This window comes from Epinephelus lanceolatus, chromosome 18 (genome assembly GCF_041903045.1).
Source record: "Epinephelus lanceolatus isolate andai-2023 chromosome 18, ASM4190304v1, whole genome shotgun sequence".
In the NCBI taxonomy this organism is placed as follows: Eukaryota; Metazoa; Chordata; class Actinopteri; order Perciformes; family Serranidae; genus Epinephelus; species Epinephelus lanceolatus.
Window position 1 is genome coordinate 41,270,001 of NC_135751.1, and position 27,672 is coordinate 41,297,672.

Here is a 27,672-nt window from a genome sequence, read left to right on the forward strand (position 1 = left end):
GAGGTACACTCAGCGCTCTATCTGAACGTTATAAAAAATAAACTATATATTTAATATAAACTTAATAAAATAACTGGAGGCCTTATTCCATTTAGCTGCTTCAGTTTTAAGGGTCCTGGTGTTGTTCATGTTGGCTCACTGTCACTGTCACCTGTGTCTCTCCTGCTACGAGCAGTCAAAATGTCCTCTGTGGACATGGTCTACGAGGGCCAGTGATGAGGGTACATGCATGTCTGTATGTGTGTGCACTCACCAGCCTTAATGTCATTAAGTCAGCCAGATTATTATGTGCAAGCAATGAGCTGCAGATGGGAAGCAGGGAGGAAGGAAAGGGAAGAGAGGAGGAAGGAGGCAACAAGGGAAGCAGGGGTGAACATAGGAAGAGGAGGACAACTGGAGAAAGGATGAAGGAGAGGAAGAAAGGCTGAAAATGTCATTTTTGTGTTTATTTAGAACAGAAATATCATTAAGTGGGGCGCCCACTAGCTCATCTGGTAGAGCTGGCACCTCATCAACAAAAGCTGTCTCCTCACCACAGCGGCTGCGGCTTCGATTCCAACAGCTGTCCTATCAAATAAAGGCAATAAGCCCCAGGAAATATCTTTTAAAAAAGAAATATTATAATTTCCTTATGATTCGTAGTCATATGTCGTGTTAGAGAAACTACTGTCGTGAAAAAAAAATTACATTTCATCTCAATTTTTGGATAAAAAAAAAATAGATGTGTATATGTGCACTCCTGTTCGATCATTTTCCTCAAAATATGAATATTTTTTAGCCTCTGGTACAAAACTTCAACATTTCCCATCTGCCAACGCTGCTCCTCTGGCTGTTAACATTAGCTGAAAAGCTATCCGACTAGTGAAAGATTGTTTGATAGACAGTTTGCTTATAAGCCAGCTTGTGAAGTTGTGCTGCATTTACAAATTAGCTCCACTGTGTCAGCAAGTGATGAGATTTAGATGCTGCATGAATGTTAAATTTGTTAAAATGAAAGAGTCGTATTTGATGGAGTATTTTTACTCTGTGGTTTAACTAAAGGATCTTAGTATTTTCCTCAGATGATTTTCACCTCATGATTCTACTTCTCCTTCAGTAAAACCTTAATGAAACAAACTCATTTGTAATTGATGGACACAGTTTCGTCTCTGTGAGGTGTTTGAGACTGAAGAGTGAATGAATGATGAGAGGTCAAAGCGAGTGAGAGGATTAAAGAGATTAAAACCAGGTGAAAGGTCAAACAGCATCAAGTTTGAACGAAGGACACATCTGAGGAGAGGAAATGTGTCGCTGCTCTGGAGCCTCAGTGTTTTAAGGTGGTTTAAATGTCTTTAAATTGATTTTGTTTGTCGTCTGCTCTTCTTTGATTTCGCAGAGCAGCGATGCGATTGGTCAGTGTGGCCGGGGGACGGCTCCGCAGGGCGGCGGAGGAGGAGGGGGAGAGGGAGAGGGAACCTCCACCACCACCGTCGCACCACTCCAACCACCAGTTCTCCAGCATGAAGAACAAGTTCTTCAATGAGCTCACACACCTGCCGAGTGAGAACACACACAAGTACACAAACAAAATATACACAAAATACTTAAACCCATATCTGTTGATGCACGTGCACACCACATTAAGTTTGATTTCATGTGTTCTCAAAGACTAAAACAGGTTGGACCCTGAAAATATATGAATATATCTGACTATATAATGATGAAAACTCTGTGTGAGTGTGTGTGTGTGTGTGTTCCACGTTTTTCTCCTCACTGACTTGGTCAATCCATGTGAAATTTGGCACAGTGGTAGAGGGTCATGGGAGGATGCCAATGAAGCAATATTACATCAATTGGCCAAAGGGGGGCGCTATAGCAACCCATTGAAATGTCAAACTTTGAATGGGCATATCTCATGCCCCGTATGTGGTAGAGACATGAAACTTTGCACAGAGATGCCTCTCCTCATGAGGAACACATTTGCCTCAAGAACCCATAACTTCCGCTTATATAGATTTTCCGCCATTTTGAATTTTTTGAAAAACACTTCAAATGGATCTCTTCCTAGGAAGTTTGAGCGATCTGCATGAAACTGGGTGAACATAATCTAGGGACCAATATCTAAAGTTCCCTCTTGGCAAAAGTTGGAAAACTTACTAAAACTGAGCTTCTATAAGGCAATGAATATTGCGGAGGGCGTGGCTCATCACATAAAGGTGTATAACATCTCAAGGGTTTCACCCATCACCACGCAACTTTGTAGGCATATGACCACACATAATCTGAGGGGACCCCTCCATTATTGACCCCATCAAACAAAATGGGGGCGCTAGAGAGCTCATTTCTTATCTAGGCCTAACCGCCATATGGATTTTTACTAAACTTGGTAGATATGTAGAACAGGACGCCTCAAGGTGACTGGAGAAATTTAACTCTAATTGGCAACTGGGTGGCGCTATAACAACAGAAAAATGCTTCAAAATGGCTAAAATGCGACCAATCGCTGTGGCCCCCCCTGTGGACCAATGTTGTTGGTTTTTTCTAATGTTTGGTATGACTAAGTCATGGTATGGTATGCTGTACTCAATGGGTATGGACTAGTATAAATATATTTTAACATTTCAGCAATTAAAATGTGCATAATAAATCTACTGCCTGACACCTCCTCGTTGAAATTTTGCAGAACAAACAAATTTGAACATAATTGCGTCATTTTTACAACAATGATCTAAAACATACCCGTGCCCAATGCGCACGTCTAAAATGGCGGCTTTGTGGCTCTGCAGGTGGATGTTTCTCAGGGTTTTTGTAGGTTTCACATTGTTACAATTGGAGAATGTCAGAATTTCTTCAGGCCCACGACACTGTACAAATTGAAATGTTTGAAAAAATAACTCGGACCGAGACAGAACAGATTCTGAATTTGTGACACTAATCTTGGGTGTCCACCTCAAGACTATACTGATTGTATAGATCTTCTGTGCTGCAGGGTAACAGATGTGTGTGAAGCATCCCCATTTCAGAATATTCAGCTTCTTTGCAACAACATCCATGTTTGAAACATTATCAACTGTCATGGCTTCATTATGAGTCTGGACAGACATGGATGTAAACTGTAACTGCAACTTGACTGGTTTGTGAAGGCAAACAATTATGTCGAAATCCTAGTATTCTACTATATATTTTTCTTTAATCAAAGCAACTGGAGAGGAGCTAAAGGGCCACATGTGGCGCTGGAGCCACAGGTTGCCGACCCCTGGCCCAGCTGGTTAGCTATGGATGCCAAATCCAAAAGAGCAAAAATCTTGGAATAAAATAGAGTAAAATTTTGTCGTGGCTGGACAGATTTGTTTGCTTTCACTGCTGCTCTACAAAATTAAAGTAGCAGATAATCACTGTTAGTGCCCTGCAGAGTCGCCATCTTGTGGTAAAACATATTAATGAATGCTCATTTAGACTTAATAGGCTGTATTATTTTTAGACCCACTGACACACACATCAGTCTATTACCCACATAGCATCGTCTCACAATCCTGTCACCTCATGTTTTTCATGTCTTCATTCTGTCCTCTCTCTCATTTCTTCATGTGACCACTCTGCTCTGCGCTCCAAGATCATAAACTCAAGAGTAAGTTCATCTCTTGTTTTACAACATTCGTTCATTCGTTCATTCACTGTTTGAAAGAAAAACATGTGTAAAGAAAACAAAAACAGCTCTGTACTGACGGTTGAGGTTTAATGCCTCCTGCAAGAAAGGTTCAACACAGGAGTGTAGAATTATGAAAGTATTATGGAGACAACTTCACCAGTTTAAAAATAAACAAATATATATATATATATATATATATATATATATATATATATGTATATATATATGTATATATATGTACTCTGACACAGTGACAACGGGTGGACACAGAAGTAAGAATTTAACCCGTCACCTGGCAGTGTCACCGCTGTTTCCCATCAGCACCAACCTTCCTCTCTCCTTCCTCTGCCTCCTCTCTCCAGTGCCCATGTGGGCGGTGGGAGCCATCGTGGTCGTGGTCCTCGCCCTCGTGGCCTGCATGGGATTCTGCATCTACAAGAAGTGCTTCAACAAAGGCAAGAAGCCGAAGAAGGCCCGTGAGAGAAAGGCAGGACGAGGACGCAGGAAGAAGGACAAGGAAGGAGAGGAAGGAGATGAAAAGAAGGTGAGAAACAGGACACACAATAGTTCTGCTCCCAGTGTAGCTGAATGTTTACAACTACACAGATTTACCTCAGGAAGCAGAGTTTGTAAAGTTTCACTTAATCAGATAATCTAAAATTAACAGCTGAGGATGCGAATAATTTAATTAAAGTTTAATAGTGTAAACTGAAAAAAATCATGGTGAGTACAAACCCTAACCCTTGTTCTCTTTCTTGCAGAGAGTCAGATAAGATATACAGATATGACTGTATCGATCTTCTAATCTAACTCTCGTCAAGAAAAGAATACAAAAAATGTAACTGAGGACGCACGCTCCTAGAATAAATGCTTCTGTAAAGACCCTTTAAGGTTTCTAAACTCTTGGGGGTTTGCTTGGGGTTGCAGCTGTCGCACCCTGAAAAACTTGGGAACACATGCTCGTCGTGGCAGCGTCACTCTGCTAGGCACAGGCCCAGGGGCCCAAAGTGTCAGGGGGCCCACCTGGCTTTCACCTGCAAAATGTCACTCACATTTAAACGTGCCAACCAGAAGGAGGCTCAGGATCAACACCAAGAAACATAAAATGACCACGACACATGAATTAAAAACAAAGAGATGCAAAACAGCTGCAAAGAGACAAAGAGAGGTCTCTGCAAAATATTTAAAACCTTGACTCTGTGTCATGTCACTTTCACTCCTTAAACTAAACATATGTGCCTCAGAGCAGGACTCACAGCGCTCTGTGGAGCCTGCAGCACATCACAGGATCTTGAACACAAAGTGTGTGAGCTGTCTGTTAACGGCTAACCATGCCGTGTGTTTTCCAGGAGGGAGAAGAAGGGAAGGAGGAGGAGGAGAAGGAGAACTTTGGAAAACTGGAGTTCACACTGGACTACAACTTTACTGATAACCAGGTATACACACACACACACACACACACACACACACACACACACACACACCAGGATCCAACCTCCCAATCACAGAGAGGAGGAAATAAATCATCTCAACGACAGACGGACTCAGCAAACATGATGCTTTTATTCTGAAAAGCTAGCTTCTTTTTCTGACTTCTTTCCTTCCTTCTTCTTCTAGCTGATAGTCGGCATCCTTCAGGCTCAGGACCTGGCAGCCATGGACATGGGAGGGACCTCAGATCCTTACGTCAAAGTCTACATGCTGCCGGACAAGAAGAAGAAGTTTGAGACCAAAGTCCAGCGCAAGAACCTCTGTCCCGTCTTCAATGAGACCTTCACCTTTAAGGTGTGATCGATACTGGAGACCATGTTGAACATCAGATTGTTTGATCATATTATTAGGAACTGTCCTTCATAAACATCAAAGCATCTAAAGCATGTTTGAGTTAACCTTTTTTTAATCCAATCCCTCTCCAGATCCCCTACAATGAGCTGGGCGGTCAGACTCTGGTGCTGCAGGTGTTTGACTTTGATCGATTTGGTAAACATGATGTCATCGGCGAGATCAAGATCCCCATGAACAGTATAGACCTCGGACAGCCGTTACATGAATGGAGGGATCTGGTTGGAGGAGAGAAAGAGGAGGTAAGAGACTTCTTTGGACGTCGACTGAAGCATATAATGAATTTAAGGCAAGCAAAGACAGAACTGTGCAGAAGGACGACTCACCCCTGTACACGTTATGTCCCTGACAGCAAGAGAAGCTCGGTGACATCTGCATTTCCCTTCGTTATGTCCCCACGGCTGGTAAGCTAACGGTTAACATCATGGAGGCTAAGAACCTGAAGAAGATGGACGTCGGAGGACTGTCAGGTAAACACACAAATACATGCTCAAAGACCCAACACCTTGTTTCCATTCAGAAAGTTCAGATCAGAAAGTGCGTTGAAAAATTTAATCTCTGCAACTGATTTCAGACGGACCGTATGCACTGTGTGACTACTTGACTACTTTGAAAAGTTCGAGGACATATGAAGCTAATAAAAGGCATTTTTGGAGCGAAGGAACTTTTTCATAGTTCTAACAACCGAGGCCCAATCCTGTTTCTTATTATTACCACTACCTCTCATTTTTGAGTGCCTCTTGTACAGAGTTACAAGAGGTGGTGGTTGATACCTTATTGAGGAAAAAGGATGAATTAATCCTTCAAAATCCTGATAGGTCATCGGTAGTTGTCAATGGTGGTGTTTACGTAGACAGACGCGCAGAGTGTTGCCAGACATTGACATTATTGTCCTTAAGTTTTACACTATCAATAAATCAAACAAGTAATCAAATAAAAAAGAACGCTGCTTCATTAACAGGCCGCTAGCACCGCTAAGTAGGCTAATGTTAGCAACCAGTGCTCCCACCCTGCCAGTCTGCTCTGATATTAGAGGAGCGGCAACAAGTGCAGCAACATCTCTGCTGGTTTTGGTAAAATTTTAGGCCTCATATGCGCTCAAACAGGTGGCATGGAAATATGTTAAATGCAGAACTGTCAGGGACAAATAAGCAATAATTTAACGTTAGCTAGCTAGCTAGCTAGCGAGCTACTGAGACATCAACATACTAGCAATTTCTTTTGTTACGCTTGTTATAAAAAACATGGGAGCATAATACATTAAAACAACATGAAACTAAGAAAAAAGAAGGGTTATTGTATTTTTTTAAAAATACATTTTTTTCCCAAGAATCAAGCTTACAAATCATTACGCTACATAGCATTACAGGACTGGCCCCAAGGAAATAACAAATTGCATTTGCAAAATAGGAGACACAATAAGGTGAATTAAAGTAATTACTGTGTGTGTCCCCCATTCAGACATTTATCCAATTTTTATCCATGTAAGTCCAGATTACATTTAAGACCAAGAGATAGCAACAGTTCCTTCCACTTCTGCAGAAAAAAGATAAGTCCTTCCACGAATATAATGTCCTATTTTTCCAGAGTCACAACCTCAGAGACCACGAAGAAACAGAGAGAGGGTTGTCCCTGACCCATTTCACCATGATGGCTGTCCTCGCCAGCATTATATCCTAATTTTTAAATCCATTGTGGGTTTCTTTTATTGCTTTATTTTTTTGCCGTCATCTTGCCAGTGATCTCTTATAACACTCGGTTTGGAGCGTGCCTCCGAAAAACCTCTGTTTGGAGGGCCATGTAGCCCTGACACTTACCAATTGGGAAAAATCTACCCTAAGACATTCCCGCACAAAACAGAGGGGTAAGAACTAAGTGGTAGGACCGAGGGGTGTTTTGGTATTGAGTCTGAGAACGCCCATTTTCATTGTGTCCTCACTTTAAGAACTAGGAACTGTCATAGTTCTTAGAAGGCCAATATAAGGGAGTATTTACTCTGAAATAGGACCTAAAAAAGTCCCTAGAATAGGTATTCTAAGAACTACAATTGTACCAGAGTGAAGAGAATGTATATTATTTGGTCAAACACAGACAATGCAGTGGTGGCAACCACCGTTTATTTCAATGTAAAGCTTCATTGAAATAAGATTTGATCCATTTTAGATAGTAAAAAATTGAGAAGTCATGTTCAGCAGCAGCAGCTCCACAGCTGAAGCGTAGAAAATTTCCTGTTGATTACTAATGTTACTGAAGACCTGGAGCCCAACAGATAGAAAAAAAAGAGGAGTAATGTGGTTAAGGATGAAGGACATGCATGTAACACTTGTAATGTTTATCTGCCAGGTGGAGCTAAATTTAAAATGGCAAGTAATACCAGATTATGACAGAATTTTATGACTCTGTCCTTTAAGATGACGCACAATGAGAATATCGAACACAACCTCTCTCTTTCAGATCCCTTTGTAAAGGTGGTGCTGCAGCACAACGGGAAGCGACTGAAGAAGAAGAAGACGTCGGTCAAACAGAACACTCTGAATCCGTACTTCAATGAGAGCTTCAGCTTCGAGATCCCCTTCTCTCAGATCCAGGTTTGTTCCTCCACCTATCAGCCTGACTGAAATATAAACACACAGGAGAATCTGGTCTAACGGTAGCTTCTCCTCCTCCGCTGTCTCTACAGAAAGTCCAGGTGCTGATCACTGTGTACGACTACGACAAGCTGGGCAGCAACGACCCCATCGGCAAGTGCTGGATTGGCTACGGCGCCTCAGGCGTCGGGCTGCGCCACTGGTCAGACATGTTGGCCAATCCCAGGCGTCCGGTGGCCCAGTGGCACACGCTGCTGCCAGAGGAGGAGGTGGACGCTGCTCTGAAGGCCCCCATCCGCTAAACACACTCACACGTACACAGCACACCATCATCTGCATAGAAGGGGTATCGTTCATCTGAAACCAAACAGCTGTTGGTTTAATGAAATGACCTCTAACTTTTATTTATATGTATCTACATAACTTTCTGTATTTTATTTGGGGGTCTATTTATATTATTGCATGTGTGCTTTTCTGTTGTTTAAAACTGCAGTGTGGAACTTTTGTCTCCCCCCTCTGGCGGTGAGGGTTATTACACAAATATTGTCACTGTGTGCTTATAATCTATCCCTGCAGGATCGCTCACTTCACAGCTTTATTGCGTTCAATCCTTCCTTAAAAGTTTAATTTTTTATCTGGAACATCCACTCCTGAAACTTTTCTTGGATGCCTCTGAGCATTTCCTGCCGTGCGTCTACGTCTTTCCGGCAATTCAAAAGCTAACACTGGCAATAATAATCAGGCCCTGATCACACAGTTAGTGTTCTGCAGGTTGCAAGGCGCACTCCACTGCCTGCCTTTTTTTTTTTGATGCCACTATTAAAAACCACTTGCTGCGTCTTTTTGTTGCCAAGCAACCACCCCATCACCACCTTACAGTAACCTTCCTTTGTAATCAGTCTACTGTTTATTTGTTGTATTTATCCTTCAGTGAGCATTGTGCGTACTCCTGCGGCCAGGTCTTTGATGTAATGGATGTTCATCGATATACAAAAGTTCCGCACTCCAGCTTTAAATTCATTTATGACTTTCTAAACAAATAAATCACCTTTAAATACATTAAAGATATACTCCAGCGAATCAGTGTTGCAGTTACATAAAGTTTTATAACTTTGTGTAAATACAACACTTACAGATTTTTTTTAAAAGGAGGGGGGTGTAAAAACCTCCTCCACATTCACAGGAGACATTATTAACTGTTTTCATGGGCTGAGTCAGTCGATCTCCTCCTGAGGAGTAAACTTAACTTGAGTGCTCCTTTAATATGTATTTCACTGACCACCTTTATCTTGCAGACAAGGTGGTCATCTCCCTCTCATGTAATCAGTGTCCTGACTGTCTCAAGGTTAAAAAGATCTTTTTCTCCAGCACAGATCAACTGTCGTGTTTTCACAGTAATTTTGATACTGTTGTATAAAAAGTATAAAATCTATTCTTCGTGTTGGAGTAACTTGAACCTGCTGCTGCAGAGCTGCAGTGTGTCTTTGTCTGTATGTTTTTTTCTTTATGTTTCCTCTTGTCAAACCCGATCACTCTCTTTTTCTTCCAAACAATTTAAACTTGATTTTCCTGTGAAATGATTTAGTTTCATGTTTCGCTCTGTGTCTCTGTGTCTCCTTCTGTGCTTGTGTTTGAGTGAGTGTTGATGCTGTTTGTCTGGTGAGTGTGAACACTGATGTTCAGCCCAGTCACCACAATGAATGCTGGTACTGTTTGCTTCTTGAAACCACCGATACGTCATATTTGTGCGCTTCATGTGGAGCAGATATGTTGAGCTTTATGTGTCTTTATGTTGTATATGCCATAACTGGAGGCAATATGTCCGTCCGTCCATCTGTCCCATTCTCGTGAATGTGATATCTCAAGAACACCTTCAGGGAATTTCTTCAAATTTGGCACAAACGTCCAGTTCAACAATGAACTGATAGGAATTTGGTGGTCAAAGGTCAAAGTCACTGTGACCTCACAAAACATGTTTTTGGCCATAACTCAAGAATTCATACACTAATTATGACCAAACTTGACACAAATGTCTAACAGGGTAAAATAATGAAGGTCAAAAGGTCAAAGGTCAGCTTGACTGTGACATCATCATGTTTTAACGTCATATCTCAGGAACAGAAGGGGAGACATTTGCTCAGATACTGAATTGGTGACTCTAATCGGAGTCATACAACCACATGGCGGTAATTCTAGATTCTAGAATTTTATGTTGTGGCAACACTGTGGTTAACATGTGGTTAGGTTTAGGCACAAAAAACACCTGGACATGTCTGCATCCACCAGCCCCTCCACCTCCTGATGAGACACTCAGCTCACACACATGTAATCTTTAGAAACATTCATGTGACACATATGAAACAGACAAATGCAACCTATCTGTGGTTTGCAGAAATGTAGAGTGCCAACATTTCACACTGGTGACTGGGCTGTGGTGTGTGTGTGTGTGTTTATGTGTGTGTGTGTGTGTGTGTGTTATATCATAAGATAATGTAAAACTGATTGAGGTTTCACTTTCGATACACACAAAGTGATTGTAAATAATAGCTGAATGAATAAAGCGTTTCCAAACGATGACAGATGGTTCGACGGATGGATGGATTTACATGTGAACACACACACGCTATAATACCCTCATGTGCGAACATGATATCCCTTCTTTGCACACAAGCAGAAAGTTACACACACGTACACACACACCAGTAGAACCAGTTAGATTCACCATTTTCAATAGAAAACTCTAAACCATAAAATATTCCTGCTGCTTCAGGCAGGGTTTTAATACGATCAGTGGTGCTGTGACACGAGTTGTCAGAGGAACTGAACCGCTGACTGTAATTTTCAGAGAGTAACTAATCCTTCACCCTCTGATCACTGTTACTGTTTGTCCCACTAATCCAGTAATTAACATGGAGGCTTTTTGTGGACAAACTGAGGTCCTCACTGCCCAAAGGGAGCGTAACGCTTACTGATACATCTGATTTCACCGAGGTCAGTGGTGTGTGTGTGTGTGTGTGTGTGTGTGTGTGTGTGTGCTGATTTGATGCAGTGAGTGAAAGACCAGATTAACAGTGTGTCCTCTTTAGTCCTTGTCTCACGCAGTGAGCCAAACATGTGAGGCAGGAATTAGAGGGGTCGGACAGGAAACATAATTACCACAGACAGGAGAGAAGAAGAAACAGAAGGAAAAACACACCGTGTTCACCAACGACACTGAAAGCACAATAAACTACTGGAAAAACAATCCAGTAAAGTCACAAGATGGAAGTTATGTTTCAAAATGAGGTCTAATTTGTCATTATTTCACACGTTTGCCCATTTTTCTATCTGATGTGGACGTTACGTTAGAGCTCCAGTGTGAAGGATTCAGAGGGACATATTAGCAGAAATGGAATATAATATAATAAGTATGTTTTCTTCAGTGTATAATCACCTGAAGAACGGTTGTGTTTTTGTTACGTTAGAATGAACTGTTTATATTTACATAGGGAGCAGGTCCTCGTCTACTAACACCGCCATGTTTCTACAGTAGCCCAGAACGGACAAACCAAACACTGGCTCGAGATAGAGACATTTGCATTTTCACGTTTTTGCATTTTGGCCACCATAATAAGCGGCCCCTCCGTGACAGGCAGTGTTGGAAAAACAGATTTTTAATATGAAACATTCAGTATTTTTACCAGTTTCAATCAGCTGGTCTGTTTGTTTGGAGAGGAAGAGACGTCTGTGGATAATTTGGCTCCTGGTAAAAACCTCCTAACGTCTGGATCTTAAGTTATCTGAGAAATAAAGGTGAGCACACCCAGACACTGATATTTGGTTGAATGTAGGTTGTGACATCAGGTGACCAAAATTCAATGTCAAGACAATGTCTAACACCACCCGAGAATACAGTGTCGGCTCGAATCATGTACGACACTCGCTGTCGTTAACGATCCAAGCTGACGTTATACGATGGCACATCGGACTATAATCGGGCTGATGTCATGTAGTGTGAACCCGACATTTACATCAAACCAGAATCAGCGCTGTCTGACAGTTTGATTGCAGCTCACAGGCAGCGACTGACATGACTGACAATTGCGTTAGGGACAACTTCAAGACAAAAAAAATATTTAGTTGACCTTGCTTTTAAGGTTGTAAGTTCACAACTTCAAAATAATCCAATAACAATGTAACAGTGACAACTCCAAACTGAGTGCATGTCGTTTTATTATCAATACATCTTATCAAGAAAGAGTCAATATCTGTCACACACACAGGAAACGCCAACAGAGCGGCCCTGACACTAAGAAACCATGGAGAGGAAATATGTGATTCCTCTGTTCATATACTGCCTCCATTTCTGTGTTTTTTGGAGGTTTTCCCTCCTTTACTTCCAGCGACCGCCCACCTTCCCTTTGCCATGGATCTTTTTACTGCAGGAAGGAGAGAGGAGGAAAGAGGAGGGAAGTAAGGAAGGATGTAACAAGGACTGGAGAAACAGATGAACAGCAGATTCATAGTCGATCATATTTAGTATAAAAATAAAGACTCACAATTTCTGAGCATGTTGGATTCTGTTCAGCAGCACGATGATCTGCAGGAGGGAAACAAACAAAACTCAGAGATACAAAATTAAAACTCGTGATGAAAAAGATCCAGATTTCAAGTGCAGCGCACACTTCATATCAGGTTAGGGAAAAAGTATTTCCTGTTGTAGGGATGAATAACATTATGTGTATTAAGGGTTATCATGTCCACCTCACAGGCCCGGACTGGCCCACAGGAGAACCGGGAAGTTCCCCAGTGGCCTGGCCCACAAGTGGTCTGCTCTGGCCTGCTTCTCAGGATGGGGACCGAGCCGAGGCCAGACAAATGACTGATGATGAGCTATAAGAGCCAAATTAACCCGTAAGGGTCCATTTGGTTCCAGTTATTTTATTATTATCACTGTGCCAGCAGAGAGGAGTGACTTATTTTCTATTCACTTAAAGTATGATTGAAGACAAATGAATTGCTTCCATTACAGTAAACACTGGTGTGTGTGTGTGTGTGTGTGTGTGTGTGTGTGTGTGTGCGCGTGTGTCTGTGTCTGTGTGTGTGAGAGAGAGACCATGGCAACAGTAACTATGGTGTGTGTGACCATAGCAACAGTAACTATGGTGTGTGTGACCATAGCAACAGTAACTACAGTGTGTGTGACCATGGCAACAGTAACTACGGTGTGTGTGACCATGGCAACAGTAACCATGGTGTGTGTGACCATGGCAACAGTAACTACGGTGTGTGACCATGGCAACAGTAACCATGGTGTGTGTGACCATGGCAACAGTAACCATGGTGTGTGACCATAGCAACAGTATGGTGTGTGACCATGGCAATAGTAACTACGGTGTGTGTGACCATGGCAACAGTAACTATGGTGTGTGTGACCATGGCAACAGCAACTATGGTGTGTGTGACGATGGCAACAGTAACTAGTGTGCGGACCATGGCAACAGTAACTACGGTGTGTGACCATAGTAACAGTAACTATGGTGTGTGTGACCATAGCAACAGTGACTACGGTGTGTGTGACCATGGCAACAGTAACTACGGTGTGTGACCATAGCAACGGTAACTATGGTGTGTGTGACCATGGCAACAGTAACCATGGTGTGTGTGTGACCATAGCAACAGTAACTATGGTGTGTGTGACCATAGCAACAGTAACTATGGTGTGTGTGACCATGGCAACAGTAACTACCGTGTGTGACCATGGCAACAGTAACTACGGTGTGTGTGACCATAGCAACAGTAACTACGGTATGTGATCATAGCAACAGTAACTACAGTGTGTGACCATGGCAACAGTAACCATGGTGTGTGTGACCATGGCAACAGTAACTACAGTGTGTGACCATGGCAACAGTAACTATGGTGTGTGTGACCATAGCAACAGTAACTATGGTGTGTGTGACCATAGCAACAGTAACTACAGTGTGTGACCATGGCAACAGTAACTACGGTGTGTGACCATAGCAACAGTAACTACGGTGTGTGATCATAGCAACAGTAACTACAGTGTGTGACCATGGCAACAGTAACCATGGTGTGTGTGACCGTAGCAACAGTAACTACAGTGTGTGACCATGGCAACAGTAACTATGGTGTGTGTGACCATAGCAACAGTAACTATGGTGTGTGTGACCATGGCAACAGTAACTACGGCGTGTGACCATGGCAACAGTAACTATGGTGTGTGTGACCATGGCAACAGTAACCATGGTGTGTGTGTCCTTGGCAACAGTAACCATGGTGTGTGACCATGGCAATAGTAACCATGATGTGTGACCATGGCAACAGTTACCATGATGTGTGTGACCATGACAATAGTAACTACAGTGTGTGACCATGGCAACAGTAACTATGGTGTGTGTGACCACGGCAACAGTAACTATGGTGTGTGTGACCATGGCAACAGTAACTATGGTGTGTGTGACCATGGCAACAGTAACTACGGTGTGTGTGTGTGTGTGTGTGTGTGTGTGTGTGTGGCTGGCTATCTTTAAGGCTATGTTTGGTTTAAGGTTCATTGTGTAAAATTGGGAAGCAAGCGGTCAGGTGTATGAATGTATGAATAAAAGCCAAGGCTTATTCTAAGTAGTTAAACGCAAAACGATTTTAGTAGTTAAATGATTATATTCTTATTTGAACACATTCATAAATATTAGGTTCAATTTTTCTCTAGGTTTGTTGTGCCACAAATTACATTGATTATTACACACTGGGCCCTTAAGTTCATTTATTTTATTTCACAAAGTGAGAACAGTCACAACACTGTTTTCTGCATTTTCATTTGCATGTAGGGTTATATAGCTGAAATGCACAACCTGCTGACCTTCTAAGGCGGTGACTTTTTGGGTCCCAACCCATGAGTGGGTAACAGCAGAGGTCCAGGCGCCACACTAAACACTTTTTATGGAGAAAAAGATGCATGCATACTTGATACTATTTTAAGGCTATGTTTAGCTAAAGCTATGTTTATTTTATTTTAAATAAAAGTCACAGCACTTTATTTTCTATATTATAATGTGCATGTAGGTTACAGCTGTAACTTTGAAACACAAATTGAAACAGAATCATGTGATTGTTTTATTGTTTTAATTAAAATCTCACTAATCTCACCTGCCTTTGTCTTTCATTTGATCACTGCAGTATCTTTGAAGACTGAAAAAGTGAATACTATATTGATGACTACTGACCAATACATAGAAACATTTTACTTATTTCACCTTTGCACACCTTTGCACACTGCACAAAATATTTGGTAGGTCTTCCTGGGTCAAAAATATCTCCACAGGTGGGTTGCAGCGCAGGCTGAAACAGTTTGGGGACCCCTCTTAAGGACAGGCTCTTGTCTAAGTTCAAAAGTTTTCAGTATCTATCTAATGTTACTGAAATAAGATCAGATAAGTTGAAGTTGCTGCTGAGTTACATTTTTACTTGTTTATTTTACAGTTGCATTGAATATGTGTTGCCATATTGATTATGATAAGCTGACATCAAAATGATTTGCTGACAAAATAATACAATCATGTTGTTTAGTTCAGCATAATACCCATTCATAGGAGTCCTGGTTTATTGAGGGGCACATCTGGTGAGGGTAGGGAAGAGAAAAGCACTGGACTGGAGGACTGTGAGTAGGGTTGCTGTTACAGTTGTGTTTGTTGTGTGACTGTCAGTCTGGAATAATGAGCTTTGGTGATTACTTAGCCCATATGTGTGTCCGTGTGCACGTGCACGTGTGTGAGCGTGTAATGTGTGGATTGGGTGGCCTGGGTGGATGTATGACTCCCGGCCTGAATTTTTGTCCCAGTCCGGCCCTGTCACCTCATCAGAAACTGGGGAGGGATTAAGAGGAATATTGGATTTCTCTGGAACGCTAACGTTTTAGCACATTAACTAACGTTAGCTTCCATAGCAAAACAAACCGTACCTCATATTTCTGGTGTTTCATGTGCTCCATGTAATCAAACTTCTCAGACTCCAGCTGGTAGATCACATTCCACATCTCCTGTGCTCGTTGCCTTGGAAACACAAAGACAAAAGCTTGAAATCATTTTAGCTTTAATTTGTTAATTTAGCTGTAACTGCTACTAAGTCAGGTTGTTTAGTTTATAATCGGGTGATATGATTGGCTATTGGGTGTTGTTTGAAATGATTTAAAGATCTTTTAAAAACAAGATGATTTTGGGAGTCAGAGTAGTTGCAGTTTATATAGGTTTGTTGTACCAATCTTGTCCAGCAAAATGGGAACAGCCCATTGGTCCGACAGCCCATTGTTCCAATCATATTAAACCCATTGTTGCGAAGTCCCGTTGTTCCGAAATCATCATGATGCCCTGTGGTTAAGGTCTGGTTAGGTTTAGGCACAAAAACCACTTGGTTAGGGTCAGGAAAAGATCATGGTGTGCGTTAAAATGAAAAAGAAAGTGGCAAACACATAAGCTGTGAGCCTGCTTCGCCTCAAGCCTTTCCCAGCTGACCCAGAGCCGGTCGCGGCGCACCATCAAGGCAGAAATACGCCCGCTGGAAGCCGTTCAGCACCGCGGAGAGCTCCCCACACAACCCAGACCCCAGAGTTAATAACAGGAGGTTATGGTGTTTCATTCTCTTCTCTCTATGACACTTGTATGTATGACCAGTAGCCTACTTTTGTTGCGTTGCTGATCCTCTATGGTACACAAATACAGTATAGCCTAGTATAATCACATATCGGAACAACTTGACGTCGGACTAATGGGCTGTCGGACCAACGACATGGACCCCAGCAAAATATAAGTCACAAACACCAAAACGGCCTTTACTTTCACATTTCACTTCTTCTTTAGACGTGTTTTGTTCAGGGACTCCTGGTGTTTTCATCAGCCGGGAAATGAAAAAGAGAGTAAGACCTGTTTTTGCTTGTGTGAGTAAATCCCAGTACGAAACACACAGACATCGTATCTTATCATCGCAAGAGAGAGAGAGAGTTATGGCGCCAGTGACACGACTTTCGGTGTGTACTTTCTTTATGACAAACAATGACTATTTTGACTTACAAAATTATCTTTTAATTGACAAACGTGACTTTCTGTAACTGCTTATCCTGTTAGGGATCGCGGGGGGGCTGGAGCCTATCCCAGCTGACACTGTGCGAGAGGCAGGGTTCACCCTGGACAGGTCACCAGACTATCACAGGGCTGACACATAGAGACAGACAACCATTCACACTCACATTCACACCTACGGACAATTTAGAGTCACCAGTTAACCTGCATGTCTTTGGACTGTGGGAGGAAGCTGGAGCACCTGGAGGAAACCCACGCTGACACAGGGAGAACATGCAAACTCCACCCCGAGGTTTGAACCAGGGACTCGCTTGCTGTGAGGCGACAGTGCTAACCACTGCACCACTGTGCTGCCGAAAAAATTATCAGCAAAAATTATTTGTCTCTTGCCAACTACTAACTACTGTGCAAATTGTTCGTCAGAAATAAGGTCCCATGGGGGAAACACTGGAGGGGGACGGACTTTGCCTCTGACGCCACGCTAAGCCTAATTAGTTAAATCTATAAATGAATTAGTTAAATCATGTTCCAGGTTGTTCATACTCAGTTTATGATGTGAGATCTGTGAATTAATCATTCTGTTGTTTGCACAGTTGTGTATAAACGCCAGGTTAACTTCAGAGAGCAGATGCTCCTGACTGTCGTTCAGGGCGAACCCACTGAGCCAAGGAACAGCAGGCTGAAATCTCAGAAGGTACGCTCATGACAGCTACTCTGTGTTTCTATGACTGTGGCGAAGCTTTCTGAAGAACAGGTAGACGAGACTCACTTGAGGGCGTCCTCCCTCATGTTGTCGATGCCTAGCGGTTGCCGTCTGTCCATCAGCGTCTTCTTCTTGATCTCTCTGCCTGTCATACGCTTGCCTTTCCTCGACTCAGCCTGGGACACAACACACACAGTCATCCTCTGTATAATCATCATCATCATCATCATCATTATCATCATCATTATGATCTCTGCTGAGAGTAACAGCAGCTGTCTGACCTTCGCCAGGAAGCCTCCAAAGTTCGCTCCCATGCCAGACAGCACTTTCTTCTTCTTGAGGTCGTCATCAGCCTTCCTCTTGGCTTCCTCCTCCTCTTTCCTGTGACGCTCCTCCTGCCAGATGAAGAAGAATGAGGTGATGAAGGAGCAATGTTACATGTTGAACTGAAGGGGAGATTTTACGCTGTGTTGTACTGAGCAGATTTATATGCCTTTTACTTACACACTCACCAGCCAATTTATTAGGGACACCTGTTCAACTGCTCGTTAACGCAATAGCTAATCAGCCAATCACATGGCAGCAGCTCATTAACATTTAGTCATGTAGACATGGTGAAGACGAGCTGCTGAAGTTCAAACGGAGCATCAGAATGATGAAGAAAGGTGATTGAAGTGACTTTGAACGTGGCATGGTTGTTGGTGCCAGACGGGCTGGTCTGAGTATTTACTGGGATTTTCAGCACAGCCATCTCTAGGGTTTACAGAGGATGGTCCCAAAAAGAGCAAATATCCAGTGAGCCAAAATGCCTTGTTGATGCCAGAGGTCAGAGGAGAATGGCCAGACTGGTTCAAGATGATAGAAAGGCAACAGGAAGTCAAATAAGCACTGGTTCCAACCAAGGTGTGCAGAAGAGCATCTCTGAAGCAACAACACCTTGTCCAACCTTGAAGCAGATGGGCTACAGCAGGAGAAGACCACACCAGGTGCCACTCCTGTCAGCTAACAACAGGAAACTGAGGCTACAATTCACCAAAACTGGACAATAGAAGATTGGAAAAACCACATTCAGATGGAAGCATGGATCCATCCTGCCTTGTATCAACGCTTCAGGCTGCTGCTGGTGGTGTAATGGTGTGGGGGAGATTTTCTTAGTACCAACTGAGCATGGTTTAAACACCACAGCCTACCTGAGTATTGTTGCTGAGCGTGTCCATCCCTTTATGACCACAGTGTACCCATCTTCTGATGGCTACTTCCAGCAGGATAACGCACCATGTCACAAAGCTCACATCATCTCAAACATGACAATGAGTTCACTGTACTCCAATGGTCTCCACAGTCACCATGTCTCAGTCCAATAGAGCACCTTTGGGATGTGTTGGAACGGGAGAGTCTCATCATGGATCAACTGTGTGATGTCATCATGTCAATATGGACCAACATCTCTGAGGAATGTTTCCAGCACCTTGTTGAGTCTGTGACACCAAGAATTAAAAAGGGGGTCCAACCTGGTACCAGCAAGGTGTACCTAATAAAGTGGCCCAGTGAGTGTATATCACAGTGTGGACAGAGTAATAAATGCGTGTGTGTGTTACCGCAATCCTGTTCTGCCTGTCCTTCTCCTTCTCTGCTCGAACCCTCTGGATCTCTGCTCTCTCTGACCGACGGCGCTCCTGAAGGACACCAAAGCAAAGAAACCATGAAATTATCCAATATATTAAACATGTAGCAACATTTGGATTAAAAAATAGACCACATTACAGAGGGGATTTTGTATCACCTCATTTCTTATCTCTTTCAAAGATAACTGACAAATACGTTTAATTATTTAGGAACAACTTAAACTTTCTGCCACTGCTGTGAAGAAACAATCAGACTTTTGACACTGCAGTAAAACCATGTTCTCCTGTCGCTGTTCAGTTTCTGTTTCCACTTGATCATGTCTTTAATGTTCCATTCATATTTCCACATTCACCAGAAAGTATCAGAGAAAACTTACGATTCGGTCCTTGAGGCCGATGAGTTCCTCCTCGTCCTTCTTTCTCTGCTCAAAATGGACATCAATCAGAGTATGCAGCTCCAGTAAGTCCTTCTCCATACGCTTCCTGTGGATGTCCTGTTTGGGAAAAAAATGGGAATTTATGGCTCAAATGAGTCTGATTATTTCACTATTGATACACCCTTTGGATTCATGTGTGTTCACTGCCTTCATGTAAAACTGATGGAGGTCTGGAACAAATCCAGATAAAAATACCTGTGTGAGATTGTTTGAATTTACAGAATTAATTGCCTCCCAGTTCCTGTAATTAATTTAAGTTCTTGGATAGAAATTATTAGCAATGCTATTTGTGCAAAGACCTGCTTCTTCTGCGTCAGAGGGGAGTGGGCGTTACAGGAAGATAGATTTGTGCGTCGTCAGCATAGCAATGATAATCCTTGTGGTATTTTAATAGGACTGCAACCAACCAAAAAAGATTGGTCAACTGAAATTGTACCATCTCCTCAACTAACTGATTCATGGATGGTGTAAAACAAAATCTGCACATTATCTCTAGATTTCTTAGAGCCCCAGCGCACTGAGTGGATTCTACCTGGTGGCATATTTTTCCTGTCACAGAACTCGACATTAAAACTTGCCCAGAGCAAGTTAACCCTGTGTTCATGCAAGCAAAATACCTCAGGTGTAAATTAAATGTGATGTCTACTGTAATATTATCTGGAAATACACCGAGTCAGGACTGATGACAAAAATCTGACATGCTGGACACCATAAAAGGTAACTCTTGGATTGACGATGTCATATTCAACATAACATTACTAACGTTTAGTATTTCTGTAATGCTGCATGCAAGAGAGAGACTTACTATTTTTAGTTCACAAGCTAACGTTAGCTATCGTGCCGCTCCAGCAAAGGCTCCAGTGTAATTGTATCCCTATAAGAAGCTACACTGATTGGCCAAAACATTAAAACCATCAGCTTTATTCGCCAAGTACGTGTATACATAGGAGGAATTTGACTCCGGTAGACTTGCTCTCAATATACCAGAACCAGACACAAAACAAAAGTGGTCCAAGTAGTGTTCCCTGTGGAACACCAGATTTGATCATGGAGCAGGAAGAAACTACTCTGTGTAAAACACTTTGTGTACAATCACTCTGATATGAGCGGAACCAGGCAAACTAAAAAAATAGATATCTCGAATTAATACTTTGTTCGGTTTATAACTGAGCTGTATTTTATCAAACTACAACATTATCAGTTGTGGTTTCGATTATATTTATGACGCAGCTGCAAAGTAAATAAAAAGTTAGAAAATTAAATGGATCTGACTCACATCAAAATCCACCCTCTCGCCCTCAGGAATCTTTGGAGGGGCCAGCTGAGGCACCAGAGGTCTGAAGAACAAAAGGAAGAATTTTGAGAGAATATTTAGAAATATTAAAAATAACATTAAGAAAATTATTTTTTACACAGAGAAAAATAACTACTGGATGCAAACATGATAAAAAAGGAAGAACATACTTGGGTTTGGGGCGCTCCTCCTCTAATGATGAAAAAGAGAAAGACAAGTAAAAAATATATAAATGATCATACTGGTAAAAATGTTTCCCCCAAACACGTGAAAGGACAAATCTTAAGGTCATTAATGAAGCTATTAACGTGACTGAAAGCACAGCAAGCGTGGGAATGAGGACGTGTAAGCTTTGCTGTTAAAAGTCGAGTCCAGTGGCTGTCGATCATTTTAATATGTTAGCTCATTACTTGAGGTAAAACATAAACGTCTTCATTTGCCAACAGGGTGCTGAGAAGAGGGAAAAATCAGGACTGCAGGGCCTTTTTGGGAACCTTCAGGGAACCACACATCTACTATTTCTCACCTTCCTCCTGGGCGTCTTGATCTGATGGACCAGGCACATGAAGACAGAATGAAAGATGGAAGGAGGGTGACAAAAATAACACATGGAGCAACATAAGAGTAAATAATGATGGGCGAAGAAGTACATGAGGAATGCAAGGGAATAGAAAAAGGTAAGGAAGAGGAGAGGGAGCAAGGAAGAAAGGATGGGAGTATGGAAGGAACGCTAACCAGCTGCTAGCTGTGGCTTCGTATTTATAATTTAAGCTGCTGTCAGCCCTAGAGTGGTCTCCTTTGGTCTGAATCAGGGACTCATGTTGTTCCAAAGTTGTATAATTGCCTAGAGTTGGTTCGTGTTCTCACGGCAGCATTTACTTTACTTTACTTTTGTACATGCAGATTGGAGAATTACAGATTGAAACATTTCTTTGAGGTGAAATTTATATATTTATTTATAAATTAATATATTAATATATATTAATTATATATATATATATTTATATTTTTATTTATTTATATAAATTTTGGTTGAATCTCACTGATACGGCCAAAGAATCACAATCTAGCCATCTGGCACACCTTCTCTCCTTCAAGACGGCGAACTTAATGGTCCTGAATGCATAGAAAACCACTGCAAGTCAATTAGTTGTAGATATATTTTACCCTTGCATGTGCTCTAAAACATGGTACAACTTTAATCACTGAGGATTAAATCTTCTGGAAAGTATTATAAGAACTAAAACTCACATCTGTGCATATGCATAATCACACGTCAGAATACTGACCGCAGTTGCAGCTGTGGAAATGGGTCAAAATTGTACTGAACGTTTAAAGTTGAAACATGATCTTAAAACAAAGCTGCACAACAGTTGACTATAATATTTATATCTTACATTTAGAGATCATGAACAAGTGTCTCCAAATATCAGCAAGAGGACACAGAGCAACATTAGTATTTATTGGAGATGTGTTTCTGGTCATGTCATGGATGTAAGTCCAGTATTGACCCCTGTTTTAGATTTATTTTGGCCATTCCTGAGAAATATGTTTGTTTCTTATTCATATTTAATGCACCACTCTTCACCAGTTTGCCACTCCCTTTTCTGTCCCCAACTTTGATCATTTTAATATGTTAGCTCATTATTTGAGGTAAAACATAAACATCGTTGTTTGCCATCGTGGTGCTGAGAAGAGGAAAAAATCAGGACTGAGGTGCCTTTTTGGGAACCTTCAGGGAACCACACATCTACTATTTCTCACCTTCCTCCTGGGCGTCTTGATCTGATGGACCAGCCACATGAAGACAGGATGAAAGATGGAAGGAGGGTGACAAAAATAACACATGGAGCAACGTAAGAGTCAATAATGATGGGTGGAAAAGTACATGAGGAATGCAAAACAGGAAAAAACAAGTGAAAATGTAGGAACGAAAGAGGGAAAGGAGGAAGGTAGCAAAGAGAGTTGAGATGAGAATGAAATACATCAAGAAGACATGAAGATGTAAAGAACCAAAGGAAGGAAGGAGGGAATTACACGCCACATGATCGAAAGGCAAAAATGAAAAAATAAAAAAGTAAAAACAAAGTGACAAATCAAAGATAGAGAAAATAAACATGTGGAGAAAAGAAGGGAAGAGGGGGAATGATCAAAAGAAGTCCCAAGTTAATATCAGATACTGCTCAGGCAGCAAGCTTAAAGAAATAGTTAGACATTTTGGAAAATATGCTGATTCGTCTTCTTGCTGAGAGTTAGATCAGAAGATTGAAGCCACTCCTACAGTTAGGCCTAATATGAGGCAACTGCCAGCAGCTGGTTAGCTTAGCTTAGCACAAAGACTGGAAACAGCTGGCCTGGCTCTGTCCAAAGGTGAAAACTTCTGTCTACCAGCAGCTAAAGCTCATTAATTTAGGTGCTGGTAGCTAGCAAGCTGTGTTCCTCTGTTTACAGCATTTGTGCTACGCTAACCAGCTACTAGCTGTGGCTTCATATTTACAATGCAGGCTGCTTTCAGACCTAGAGTCGTCTCCTTTGGTCTGAATCAAAAGGGGCAAACGAACCTGAGTTCGACTGAACCAAATCAAACAGGGCAGGTGTGAAAGCACCCAGTCATGAGAGTGGGATCAATCTTTTCGTATAACTCTCTCTAAGAAGCATATTTCACAAAATGTTTAACTATTGCTTTTAAACTTAATTTCCCATCATGCAATGAGAGCCAAACCATTGGCTGTGGGAAACGTAGTTTTGTGGAACATTCTGCGAGCATTCATAATCATATGCACGTATTCACAATGCACGTCTGGATACTTTTGTACATGCAGAATGAGTTTTACTGATAGAAACATTTCTCAGAGGTAAAGTTTATCTCATTGGTTGAACCTCAATGTTACGGCCAAAGAATCACAATCTAGCCATCTGGCACACCTTCTCTCCTTCAAAACCAAGAACTTAATGGTCCTGAGTGCATAGAAAACCACTGCAAGTCAATTATTTGTAGATATATTTTACATGTGTGCTCTGGTTTTAACTTTGTCGCAAACTTTGTCTGTTGATGTGTTTGATACTGACTTTGTCTGTCAATAACTTTGTAAGTTGCTAATTTGTCTAGCTAACTTTGTTGCTACATCTGTCTGTCACTAACTTTGTTTGATGCTAGTTTGTCTGTTGCTAACTTTGTAAGTTGCTAATTTGTCTCTAGCTAACTTTGTCGCTACATTTGTCTGTCACTAACTTTGTTTGATGCTAACTTAGTGTATTGCTAACTTTGTCGCTAACTTTGTAAGCTGATAATTGATGTGATGCTAACTTTGTTGCTACATTTGTCTGTCACTAACTTTGTTTGATGCTAACTTTGTAAGTTGCTAATTTGTCTCTAGCTAACTTTGTCGCTACATTTGTCTGTCACTAACTTTGTTTGATGCTAACTTAGTGTATTGCTAATTTTGTCTGTCGCTAACTTTGTTGTTGCTAATTTGTCTCTAGCTAACTTTGTTGCTACATTTGTCTGTCACTAACTTTGTTTGATGCTAACTTAGTGTATTGCTAATTTTGTCTGTCGCTAACTTTGTTGTTGCTAATTTGTCTCTAGCTAACTTTGTTGCTACATTTGTCTGTCACTAACTTTGTAAGTTGCTAATTTGTCTCTAGCTAACTTTGTTGCTACATTTGTCTGACACTAACTTTGTTTGATGCTAACTTAGTGTATTGCTAACTTTGTCTGTCACTAACTTTGTTGTTGCTAATTTGTCTGTTGCTAACTTTGATGCTAACTTTGTCTGTTCCTAACATGAAAGTAGAGTTTATCAAAATCAAAACAGTGAGCTAAAAGAAGCTAAAACACCCCATGTTATTGAGGAGAATTGCAGTTGGTTGACAGCCTAACTCTCTGTGGGTTCATCACCACAAGAAATCTGTTTTACATTACATAAGATCATTTGATTCACTGTTAGTATTTAAAATAAGTCAATTGCAGATTTAAATCCTTTGAAAATAATTCAAAATAGAATGAGACACTTCTTCTAAAGCAGAGAGGACTATAGAAATATCACATATCAGATGTTTATACCTTTACAACACTGGCTGCAACATCAGAGAAAAGCAGTGAAATGTTTACAACACTATCAGAGGCAATGAAAATATGCTCATGGTTTTATCATTAGTGTGAAACAGTAGTTAACAAGTAAAGGCAACTTAATTCATCACTTACATTTGTTATTAATATACTGTGAAGGTAAAAAAATATATTGAGATTGTCTCATAGTGGTCCAGGTGTGATTTAAAATAAAATATGCCTCAGGTTCTTTTCTTTATCTAGAATAAGATACATCTTTCACCTGCACTGGGTTTTAGGGCTGGTCATAAAAGGTATGTAAACGTGTGAATGATGTGACTGTCGCCTTACCTTGGTACTCTTGGTGCTCTGATACCACCAACCAGCACAGCGTCAGCCAATGGGAAAGCAGGATAAAGAGGAAGTTGACAGGTCAGAGTTAGTACAGCCTTACCTTACCTTAAATTAATATTACTGGTAATCAAAAATGGGGTTGTCGGCAGCGTTCTTTAGCTGCTGTTCTTCAGCGAGATGCTGTTGGCTCTCATCATGGCACTCTAGCAAACTTGACATACCTTTAAAAATTGACGCCATTTTGTTTGCCTTGCTCTCAAAACTTGTGGCAATTTGTAAAATACATAGTTGGAGTTTCCCCCACATCCTTTAATGCAACCACATAAAACTCCTGTTTCCAGGATAAATAAAATGCTTGCTTGCACTTCAGCTGATAAACTTTGTCTTTACCTGCCGCCATTTTCTTTCAAGTGCCCAATTGGTAGCACGCAGGTGGAACTCTCAACAGACTAAATTAACTAACCCGACATGGAATTTTACTCCCCTGGACAATCGGTCAATCCTTATTGTTTGCGTGTGTAACGTACTGAACTTAAGTGACGTGCATAAGTAACTTAAATTACATGACAAACATGGTTTTTAAACTGAAACCATGATCTTTTCCAAAATCCAACCAAACTGTGACCATTTCACTATGATAACCAAACTAAAACATATGAAGACGTGATAGATGTGCAGCTTCTGGCCTGTAGGTGCAATTTGCCTCGTCTAAAGCATTATCATGGTGGTGATACCAAGTGATAACAGGCATTTAATGGACTGATAACAATCGTAACGAGTGAAACTAACAGATATGAAGAAGAGAGGGAACAATTGCTGTGATCTTTGAGCAACACATCCTCACTCCGACCTCGTCACATATCAGTGTTTGGTCATGGACTTTCCACGTCCACATATGACGTCCAAGGTATCCTGGGTGTGTTGGTTGTTGACGTTCTGGGACGCCGTGTTAACTTCAGCCTGTTACATGCATTGTCTGTTTTCAAAATACACTTCTGTTTTCACAGGAAATATAAACGCACTATGTCGCTATAAGGCCTCAAATTGATGTTTTTTTCACTTCAACAACAAACACACGTGGTTACGTTTAGGAAAAACCCAAAGAACAGGGTTTGACTTTATAATCTCACAGGAAGTAAACACTGGCCTCCCAGGTGAAAGTCCATGGTTTTTGGACCCAACCACCACCCCTCCCACCTACTCTACACAGACCTCCGCCACCTTAACTCATATTGTTGTCCCACCATGTTTCCCCCGTGATGCTGCCGGATGCCGTTAAACAACGGTGACCAGCTGTGCAGTGTGCCGACATGAAAGGATGGCTTTTTCGTCAATGTCTGATGCTGGAAGTTTTTGACGACTTCGGAGTGAGACTGGGTTGCTTCGAGAGCTTTGGTCAGCAAGGAAAGATGAACACTTAATCACAGTCACAACCTTTTCAATTTCTTGCTCTTAACGTCTTTTGTATAATCTTTTCAACACCAAACCAATTTTATCTCCATACGTCAGGCAGCTGTCCTATACGTCCTCCTGACCTTACCTACTCCATCCTCCTCTGCCTGCTCAGTCTCCTCCTGCTCCTCGGGAGCTTCCTCCTGCTCCTCTTCAGCTTCTGGGAGGAGAAAGACCCAGAGAAATTAATAAAGTTTCATGTATGTTTCATAGATGTTTATTGTGTTTGTAAGAGACACAAATGTGGACACATGCTTCTGATCTCACCCTGCTGCCTGGAGAGACGAGCCAAAGGAAGAGAGAAACATATTCATCAGTTAACATCACTGCTGATTTACACTGAAACAAACAGATGTCAAATGACGAGCAGTGAGAGATGATGCTTCACTCACTCGTACTCCTCTTCTACGTCTGACATGGCTGCAATAAAGAGAAACACATGACAGTCAGATCAAGAACATTCAGCAGAATATGAACATGTACAAGAATCCAAGTCAGGAGGAGAAAAAAAATCAATAATAAAATACTGTAATAATTAAGTTTTTAGATTAACTGGGCAAATTGCGTACGTGGTTGAAAAATCGTCAGGCATGATCACAGTTTGAAGTAGTGATGAACCGATTA

At 41.4% G+C, this 27,672-nt stretch overlaps 2 protein-coding genes across 5 annotated transcripts in view; one reads left to right on the top strand and one right to left on the bottom strand.

Moving 5' to 3' along the window:
- The window catches only part of syt5a (synaptotagmin Va), a 20,117-nt gene extending 9,482 nt beyond the window's left edge, over window positions 1-10,635 (top strand). Inside the window, exons 2-10 of one of the 2 annotated variants that reach the window (XM_033643977.2) lie at window positions 1,376-1,539; window positions 3,593-3,607; window positions 3,991-4,172; window positions 4,978-5,064; window positions 5,246-5,413; window positions 5,545-5,712; window positions 5,823-5,940; window positions 7,925-8,058; window positions 8,151-10,635. In XM_033643977.2, the coding sequence (XP_033499868.1) occupies window positions 1,383-1,539; window positions 3,593-3,607; window positions 3,991-4,172; window positions 4,978-5,064; window positions 5,246-5,413; window positions 5,545-5,712; window positions 5,823-5,940; window positions 7,925-8,058; window positions 8,151-8,360 (1,239 nt within the window). In that variant the 5' untranslated portion in view covers window positions 1,376-1,382 and the 3' untranslated portion in view covers window positions 8,361-10,635. The remainder of the gene's footprint in view (window positions 1-1,375; window positions 1,540-3,592; window positions 3,608-3,990; window positions 4,173-4,977; window positions 5,065-5,245; window positions 5,414-5,544; window positions 5,713-5,822; window positions 5,941-7,924; window positions 8,059-8,150) is intronic. The other variant, XM_033643978.2, reaches the window with a different exon arrangement.
- Window positions 10,636-12,252: 1,617 nt separating this feature from the next.
- On the bottom strand, window positions 12,253-27,168 carry tnnt1 (troponin T type 1 (skeletal, slow)). 3 transcript variants are annotated; one of them, XM_033643703.2, is made up of 11 exons: window positions 27,137-27,168; window positions 25,594-25,611; window positions 21,362-21,383; window positions 21,174-21,234; window positions 19,838-19,954; window positions 19,434-19,511; window positions 18,117-18,230; window positions 17,902-18,011; window positions 16,019-16,109; window positions 12,597-12,637; window positions 12,253-12,476 (listed from the first exon to the last, which is right to left on the bottom strand). In XM_033643703.2, the coding sequence occupies exons 5-11, from the start codon at window positions 19,934-19,936 to the stop codon at window positions 12,431-12,433; spliced, it is 579 nt and encodes a 192-aa protein (XP_033499594.2). In that variant the 5' UTR covers window positions 19,937-19,954; window positions 21,174-21,234; window positions 21,362-21,383; window positions 25,594-25,611; window positions 27,137-27,168; the 3' UTR covers window positions 12,253-12,430. The 3 variants fall into 3 exon arrangements, with proteins under 3 accessions (XP_033499594.2, XP_078017327.1, XP_078017326.1); XM_078161201.1 differs by lacking the exon at window positions 27,137-27,168 and adding an exon at window positions 22,956-22,976 and having other exon boundaries at window positions 25,594-25,604; XM_078161200.1 differs by lacking the exons at window positions 25,594-25,611; window positions 27,137-27,168 and adding exons at window positions 21,718-21,738; window positions 22,956-22,970.
- Between the last annotated feature and the right edge of the window lie 504 nt (window positions 27,169-27,672).